The 8,966-nt window shown below is 42.6% G+C and overlaps 1 protein-coding gene across 3 annotated transcripts; it reads right to left on the bottom strand.

Annotated features, from left to right (window-relative positions):
• Positions 1 to 290: 290 nt before the first annotated feature.
• LOC306922938 (protein FAM180A-like) lies at positions 291 to 7,447 on the bottom strand. 3 transcript variants are annotated; one of them, XR_013789982.1, is made up of 4 exons: positions 7,078 to 7,447; positions 2,011 to 2,105; positions 677 to 1,762; positions 291 to 372 (listed from the first exon to the last, which is right to left on the bottom strand). XR_013789982.1 is itself a non-coding variant. In XM_079500856.1 (3 exons), exons 1-3 carry the CDS (start codon positions 7,163 to 7,165, stop codon positions 1,430 to 1,432), a joined length of 516 nt encoding a protein of 171 aa, XP_079356982.1. In that variant the 5' UTR covers positions 7,166 to 7,447; the 3' UTR covers positions 486 to 1,429. The 3 variants fall into 3 exon arrangements, 1 of the variants encoding a protein (XP_079356982.1); XR_013789983.1 differs by lacking the exon at positions 291 to 372 and having other exon boundaries at positions 486 to 783; positions 829 to 1,762; XM_079500856.1 differs by lacking the exon at positions 291 to 372 and having other exon boundaries at positions 486 to 1,762.
• Between the last annotated feature and the right edge of the window lie 1,519 nt (positions 7,448 to 8,966).

Genomic DNA, 8,966 nt, shown 5'->3' on the forward strand with positions numbered 1-8,966 from the left:
TGTAATCCTGGGCGCTACACTTCCTCTGCCAACCTGGGGGGGCAGCGGACTGACCTCATGCCTCCTTCTATGCATGAGGAGTCCAAGCTGCTTCTTTTCACCTGACAGGGGGGAAATTCCCTGGCCGGACGTAGCGCATGGAAGGAACACGTTATTCCGACCAGTTCCTTTCCCCTCCATCAGGCGCCCCGGCTGGCCAGGGGGAGGTAGTTTTAGAGACCAGGATTGTTTAAAGCTGTGTAATTTTCATTTTAGTAGTGTTTTTGGCAACACGGTCACCACTCGTGACTTGTGATTACAGAATTTGTCTATACGGAAGTACTGCTCAAAAAGGAATGCTGCAGAGTCCTAGCACATAAAGATATTTAAGTACTGCTCAAAAAGGAATGCTGCAGAGTCCTAGCACATAAAGATATTTAAGTACTGCTCAAAAAGGAATGCTGCAGAGTCCTAGCACATAAAGATATTTAAGTACTGCTCAAAAAGGAATGCTGCAGAGTCCTAGCACATAAAGATATTTAAGTACTGCTCAAAAAGGAATGCTGCAGAGTCCTAGCACATAAAGCACGGAAGTACTGCTCAAAAAGGAATGCTGCAGAGTCCTAGCACATAAAGCACGGAAGTACTGCTCAAAAAGGAATGCTGCAGAGTCCTAGCACATAAAGATATTTTGGACCACAACGACCTCATCCGGGACAACGCTCCACAGGTCCGAGACTCTTCTCCCTTCTGGGTCCCAAACTCTTCCAATCTTCCACTGTAGTCTGAAGAGTGAAGACTCACCTCTTCAGACAGCACCTCTTCAGACAGCACCTCTTCAGACAGCACCTCTTCAGACTCCACCTTAGCCCGTAGTACTTGCCGTATAACTCGACGACCTTGCAGGCTTATGCAAAGGCTAAAAATGTAATTTAGATAGCATGTTACAGTATAGTGTTCATAGTTTCAATGTATGGATATTCTACTGTTAGACTGATGATATGCTTGGTTTATTTATGATCCTAGATGACATATTTCTATGCATATCTATACCTTTGTTGTTCTTGCTAACTGTAAACTGTAATTGTAACGACAAGTTGTCAGGAACTGTTTTTATTAACGTTAAAATACATAAATAAATACTTTTCCCGGTACATTTCTGGCATCTACGTCATTTTAGCACGAGTTTAGTGTGCAGTGAAAAATATACCAGCAAAAAAGTATGTCAAAAGTAACGTTACATTGACAGAAAAACTGTTTCCCATGATTAAGATGTCCTGATTCTGGGGTGTACATTTAGCGAATACAGATTATCTACAAGCTCTTGCAGATTGGCTATTTTCGGTGAAGAGATATTGGCGGGTGAAAAAAAGAAGGGGCCAAGTATAGACCCCTGCGGGGCTCCAATGAAGTATAGGGTTTTAAGTGGATAAATTCAACTGGAATCCAGTCAAAGTGTTCCAGTCAGATCCTGCTTGATGGCTTTGTACAAACTGACAAAGGACTCTGCCCACATGTCCCTCTGGTGGCCAGCGGTGGAATTGACCGTCCGCTGGGCCGTGTAGACCATGGTCAACATGGTGCGTTCAAAATCCCCCTGGCGCAGTTGTCCGGCGTGATGCGACAGGTCTGCGGTCAGCCTGCGTACGGCGGTCAGTTTCCTGGGCAACATGTCCTCGCAGATGGCCTCCAACTTCCTGGTTTGTCGGAGGGACGCCAGTTCAGCGTCACTCACCGATAAGCTCCCGGCGTCCTCTCCAATCTGTAGGCCCGACAGCAACATCTACAAGAAAGGAAGAAACACACACCCATGTGGTGGACAAAGTACTCAAGTGTGTGGAGTCTGTAGTGGAGTATCGAAAATACAAAATAATAACAATACAAATTATAATAATCAAGTACAGTACTCAAGCAAATGTTAATTGATTACTGTGCACCACTCAAAACACCTTCTGCCAACTGAGTATAGGCCTGCCTACCCTTTGAAACAGTGCTTTGGAAAAGGGCCCTGTGTGTTTCTTTTTTTCTCACCTCAAACAACAGATTGATGTCATCTATGGAGTTGTGAAAGGTTGGATTCAGCATGGTTGCCAGACCTCTCTTTATCCTTATGGATGGAAACAATGCTAATAGAGAGAGAGCGAGAGAGGGGGACAGGGGGTCAAGAAGGTCAAATATCATGGTCATAATGGAGACCAGATGGGTAAATATCATGAAACGTCACACTCACAGCAATGCTCAATATAGTAATGATCATTGATCATTGATCAATAGTAATACTCAGTAGTAATGATCAGAAGGGAAGAGGGATCGTTAACTTTTGGGTGGAAAGTAGGCTAAAAGGTGAAGGTGAAGGTCATAATGATAATGTCAAGAACAGACATATACAGCAGGATAACAGATGATGGAGTTAGTATAGGGTTTGAAACACGTGTACTTTAATTTGAACTACACCGTAAAAGTTTTTCTAATATACCGTGATGATCAAACTTTTGGCATTATAGGGAGAAAAAAAAAGTTTAAACCGATATAGGATGCGACGGATTTTGAATAACTGAAAACGGAAAATACAGTAATTGCGAACGCAGTGATTGCGAACGCAGTGAGCATTTACTATGAGACCCAGCAGATCATGTCTGTCTGTCTGTGTGTGTGTGTGTCTGTGTGTCACGCTGTAACACCACCCGCCCGCCACCAGAGGGCGCAGCTGTATCACACACAAAAACACACACACACACATGCACGCACACACGCACGCACGCACGCACGCACGCACGCACGCACGCAAAAAAAACCTTAAAAAAATTAAAAATATATATATATTTTTTAAAGAATAAAAAATAAAAATAAATAAAAAGAAAGGAAAAAAAATTAAGAGGAAAAAAAAGCTCTGTGTGTGTATGTGTGTCAGACTGCCACAACAGCTGCGTTCGCTTCCCGCGTTCACGTGTCTTACTTGTCTAGTATAGAGCCCTGAGGGACTCTGACATACACTGACAAAGCATTTCAGGACTGTGCAAGACGTTTTGATAAACAGGAAGGATGAGGAGGGATACATGATGAAGACGTACTGTAGCTATTCAGTGATAAACAGGAAGGATGAGGAGGGATACATGATGAAGAGGTACTGTAGCTATTCAGTGATAAACAGGAAGGATGAGGAGGGATACATGATGAAGAGGTACTGTAGCTATTCAGTGATAAACAGGAAGGATGAGGAGGGATACATGATGAAGAGGTACTGTAGCTATTCAGTGATAAACAGGAAGGATGAGGAGGGATACATGATGAAGAGGTACTGTAGCTATTCAGTGTCAGAACTTCCAAAATCCAAAATATCCAAAATGCTACTGTTTTCACTTACTGTCCCATAACTTCTCTAATCTCTACAAGACATCCTTCACCTCCTTCACCTCCTCTCACAACGCCGTGCCAGGGCTTTTATTCTATTGTATTTTATTATGCAAGTGCGTTGAATCTGGATCTTATTGAACAGCATGTTTCTTGGAGCTATGAAAGGATGCGAGTCAGGTGCCTGTGCCAACTAGTGGAGAGGATGTCCAGATGTTATAGAAGACAGACAGACAGACAGACAGACAGACAGACAGACAGACAGACTACCAACTACATAGGCCTATTGCAGTGGATTCTTTTTTTTTAAACCTTCGACTGATACTGCCATCGTTAGAGCCCTCTAAGATAATGAAGTGCCATAATTTAAAAAGTCACAAATTGTCTTTAAAACTGAAAAGAAGTGGAAACCTAGGCATTTGGTTGGTGCTGAAGGAAAAAGGTCATGGGATCACCAAAGATCAGTTAGGTTCATCATCTGTGACGGACCTGGTGCACAGTACATATACCATGGCATTCTAGCCAGTGCATACAGTTTGTATGTATGTGTGTGCGTGCGTGCGTGCGTGCGTGCGTGCGTGCGTGCGTGCGAGCGTTTCTACGGATGTTTGCCCCAGAATACGGATGCTATAGGGTACTGTATGACTACATGACTTCTCTCATGCCAATAAAGCCCTTTGAATTGACTACAGTACATCTGTCTCATGTAGCCTGGAATCCAGATGAAAACCTCAACATGAGTCCAGAAATTCACTTTTAATTGAAAGTTGTCCAAATCGTAGTTAAATTTAGAATCAAACGTCTATCTCCTTCAAGGTTCAGTGTGATCATTAATTACATACTAATACTATACAGCTGGAGGCAGGGAATTTATTATACTCCAAGATTTCCTCAACGCTGAAAATAGATCAGAAAATACACCAACCTTACTTAGTTTGCACTCCAATTGTCCCAAACGTATCCATAGAGATGTGTACAGCGTGTGCCTATATTACAATATTCATCGATCATTCATTATCAATGATAGCCATTTCCCACAGATATTATATCTGTGGGAAATGAATAAAGGATAATTGATTTTAGACGACAATGACATGACGAGCTGTCGAGCTCCAAAACCAAAAGTGGTCTTTGGCATACCACTCTACAAAAAGTGGTATACTGTATACTGTACCACCAAAACCATTCAAAAATACTCAAGTAGTACAGAATGTGCAATCAATAATGAAGTAGCTATCTTATTCTACTCCACTACATCTCAGGGGCAAATATTGCACTTTTACTTCATTACATTGATTGTAAAACTAGTTACTATAGTACTTTGTAGATTTTGATTAAATACAAAACATACATTAACCACTTACCCTATACACATTTCGGCCATTTGAAAATAGCCGATCTACAAGCTCACAATGCGTCGCGATGCGACTCATTGTGAACTTGTAGATCTGCTATTTTCAAAAGATTTGTATACATTTGAAAACTTTAAACAGGACATTCTGCACGTCGTCAATGTCTGTGTAACAGTGTATACACAGTGCAGTGCGCACTGGAGTCGGCTGCTTCAAATCAGCAATGAAGAGGTGGGGCTTGGCGGACAGTGCAGCATGCGAGTGCGGCGAGCCTGAGCAATCTGCCGAGCACATAATTAACACCTGCCCCCTGTACAGACCTCCTTCGGAGGTACATGTCCACGTGGGACCAGAGACAAGGGCGTGGCTACTCGATACTGAGTTGGACATTTGAGGATGATACACGAAAGAAAAAGAAGTGTATACACACATTTGTCTTCAATGTTTGTGTTTTAATACACACTTTTGTCTTCAAACACTCAAAGCTCGATATGGGGCTAGCGCCCCTTAAAGATGTGAATACTTTTCCCACCACTGCTGAAAAGCTACATATTGTAATTCTGAAAGTACTTGAAGTGACCAATAGTGGGAAATGTAACGTTAAGCTAGTAAATTGGCTCCTTAAAGCTCAGCTACTGCCCAGCATGTATAATTTGATCGTTACATCTAAAACAAAACACCTGCAGTCTCCGAGGCTACTAAATGCATCCAGCTTCAAGCTGGGTGCTACAATAATACAACCAAAAACAAAATAAAACATCCCACCTCTTCATCAACTGAAATGTCCTGGCTTGGTTTAGAAGTTCTGAATATTTCTGCTTCTCATTCTTTGGAGGAACATCCGTTTCCTGAATCCCATGAATGTTGGACCCTGGCTACCATGTTCATATTGGAACCATGTGTAGATGACATGTGTGAGACAAATTGGTAGCAGAGAGACTCAGGCTGAAGTGTCTAACTTCAAACAGCGTTAATACATACTGTACAAGACTTAAAGACTGCAGTGTAGTGTTATGGTGAACCAATTACCCAGTAGCAAACACTTGTATTGGTCAGCTTAATGGGAGTTTCAAAGACACTGGAATTCAAGTCTTCTATAAAATGTCTTACAGCACATGAGGTTCACGACTGAAGCTCTATTCTATTCTATTCTTCTTCAAATACCAGAAGAAAAAAAAACGAAAAACAAACAAACAGATTGGGCAGTTGCTGCCTGGGAAACAGAAGGTCCCTCGTTCTTGTCCTGTTGCTTTGGAACAAATGTACAGAAATGATGGTGCACACTGTGACCATAGTGATTCTAATCCTTCACTATTAAACGGTGACAGGATTTGATGGACAACAGGCATGCGCACGCACGCACGCACGCACGCACGCACGCACGCACGCACGCACGCACGCACACACGCACACACGCACACACACACACACACACACACACACACACACACACACACACACATAAAATATTGATGTATGCCCAGCCATAATAAGAATGATTCTACCCAACTTTCCTAGTTGAGTAGTTTTAAAACTGAAATTTAATATAACTCGGGATTCGACATACCTGATTCATACACGTTAAAATAACATCTTATTTGCTAAAGAGAATGTGATGGATCGTATAGTACAGTATAGCTTAAAGTAAGTCCATCCTTGCAACTGGTGACAATGCAGTGTTTGTGTGTGTGTTGAATTCACAGTGCTGGGCTGTGACGCTGTCTGGAACAACTAAGGTGACCACCATCAACATAATGAGCTCATTCATTCCATTTGTTTCTATATAGTCACACTCACTTTTTTCCAAGTTCACTCCCCTGAGTTTGGAACAGAAATATTAAGTAAAAATAGCTTCTCTTTGGGCTCAATATGGCAGCACATGCAGCTGTGTGACTCACAACATCAACAACACACAGTCACACAGTTAATATAACTCAGATAGTGTACAAATGGAACCAATTGGATTTCCATTTGGTCCGTTGGTCCATTTGGCTCCACTTGTACACTCTGAGTTAAATTAACACTATATGAATTTTGCTGTACGTTTTTAACTGACACTATTTGTTCTATGTTATAAGTTGAATTTCAACTGTTAAACTTTAAATAATTAATAAAAACACATAATCCAACATGCAATATATGCCAATAAAACTTCCACAATAAAAATCTGTTGTCTAAAACAAACAAACTCTAAGCTCCATACAGCTCTAATGTTAGAGTCAGGGTTATAGATTAACACAGCAATCACCAGATTCACCACACTGTGAAGAACATACTCCAACATTGTAACAACATCTACAGTTCTCTCTATGTGAGAGACATGCACATGCAACAAAAAAAAGAACAATATTCAACATTGAAAGGTTTTTCAGCTGGTTTAGCTGCAGGGTCTAACCTTTCCTCCGGCGCTGGTGGGCGCTGCACATGTGGAGCATGAAGCAGCAGCAGAGCAGAGAAAGCATGATGGTTCTGCAGGCCGTCATGCTGGTCCAGTCAGTGTCTCTCAGCTGGACAGAGGCAAAGATCACTGTCCCCTGCAGGCCTCTCCCTATGTGCTCTGGTCCATGTGTACCATGTTACTGCTCACCAGAGCACTGCACATCCATCTGTTCCCTGCGTGCTGCTTCCTTCAGGGTGTCACATGCCTCAGTCTACTCTACTGTGCTGTTGTACCTCCATCACCTCTCTGGTTAAGAACAATCTGCTGGACAGTCTTCTGCCAGGTCTCGCTGTTGACGCCCTTTCCCTAGCACGCTCTCTCTCTCTCTCTCTCTCTCTCCCCCCCTTCTCTCCCCCCCTGCCAGCTGAAACTTGGCCAGTTAGTGTTTCCAGCTGGTAGTCATCATTCATCAGGTTTAAAGACCCACCTCTGTAAATCACTCTGTTAATCCCAGTAACAGGTGTGTAAGCAACTGTCACACATCACCATCATCATCATTGAAATAATATAATAATGATTTGGTAACTACTCTGGGGTATGTTTGCCACTGTATTTTTGCATGTGTAAATTGTCCTCTGCATTTACCTGTAACTATAACAACATTAGGAGCATGTGAGTGCTAATTATTACAGCGCTCGGGAGCAGTTAGGAGTTAAAAACTTGGACACAGCAGCAGTAGTTGTCCAATGTCCAGTTGTCCAAAATCATACATGCAACCGCAAAATCCACTCATTTGGATTCAGTCAAAACTAGAAAGGGCGGATGATTGGTGGCAGGAATATTTTGGCTCTATTAGTAATCTCAGCAAGGCAAATGGCTTCTTGGTTAGAGTGGGTGACAATGTTATCACACGTAAAGATGAAATTACCTACCTAGGTTCCATCCTGGAGGCTAATCTTTCCGGTGATAAAATGGCCACCAACGTAATCAAAAAAGTCAACCATAGAACAAGATTCCTCTACAGGATCTCCTCACTGGTCAACAAAAACACCTTGAAGACCTTAACAGGAGCCCTTGTACAGGGTTTCTTTGACTATGCATGCACCTCCTGGTACCACAGCACCTCAAAGGCCCTTAAAACCAGGCTCCAGACTTCCCAAAACAAACTGGTCAGGCTCCTACTTGATCTAGCCCCCCGAACCCACCTCACCCCTGCCCACTTCGACAGGCTGGAATGGCTTAGGGTCGACGACAGAGTACAGCATCTTGCAATGGGTCTGGTCCACAAGATTCGATACACCACCAAGATACCCATGTACCTGTCTAGATACTTCCTTAATGTTAACGAAGTCCACACCCACAACACCAGAGGGAGTGCAACGAACCATGTACAACCCAGATTCGGCACAAACAAGGGTCTAAATTCTTTTCGCTCCTATGCCACCAAAATGTGGAACGCCCTACCAACTGTCATTAAGACATGCGAATCCCTTGACTCCTTCAAAACCGCTCTCAAAGGGCACCTACGGATGGCTGCAATTCGAAACTGGCCCCCGTAAAATCTGAATCCCCCCCCCGCCCCCCCCTTTTTTCCCCTCACTGTATATATTTCTTTTCCCTTTTTACCTCCTTTTTGATGAATTCCTGTTCTGTCTATAGAAGTGTCTATTTGTACGTCTGTTGATGATTTGAACATGGTGGACCCTATTGGAAACAAGTGTAATGCTTAATTGGGTCGTCCACTCACAGTTAACAGCCTTTGTATTGAGTTTGTGCTTGAAATGTACTGTAATTCTGCAAACTGTTAATAAATTCTTCAATCAATCAATCAATCAAAACCAGGCCTGGTGGCTTATATACCCAGGGTTGTGTAAGTCATGGAACTGAGGATGCTGCAATTTTGG

This window comes from Electrona antarctica (assembly GCF_951216825.1).
Source record: "Electrona antarctica genome assembly, chromosome: 5".
Lineage (NCBI taxonomy): Eukaryota > Metazoa > Chordata > Actinopteri > Myctophiformes > Myctophidae > Electrona > Electrona antarctica.

Bases quoted from the DNA above. Each gene is read 5' to 3' on its own strand.
- LOC306922938 (XM_079500856.1), bottom strand. From the start codon at position 7,165: ATGACGGCCTGCAGAACCATCATGCTTTCTCTGCTCTGCTGCTGCTTC. The intron at 2,106-7,077 runs GTTAGACCCTGC...TCTCTCTATTAG, and splicing joins CCACCAGCGCCGGAGGAAAG to CATTGTTTCCATCCATAAGG. The intron at 1,763-2,010 runs GTGAGAAAAAAA...CCTTTCTTGTAG, and splicing joins ACATCAATCTGTTGTTTGAG to ATGTTGCTGTCGGGCCTACA.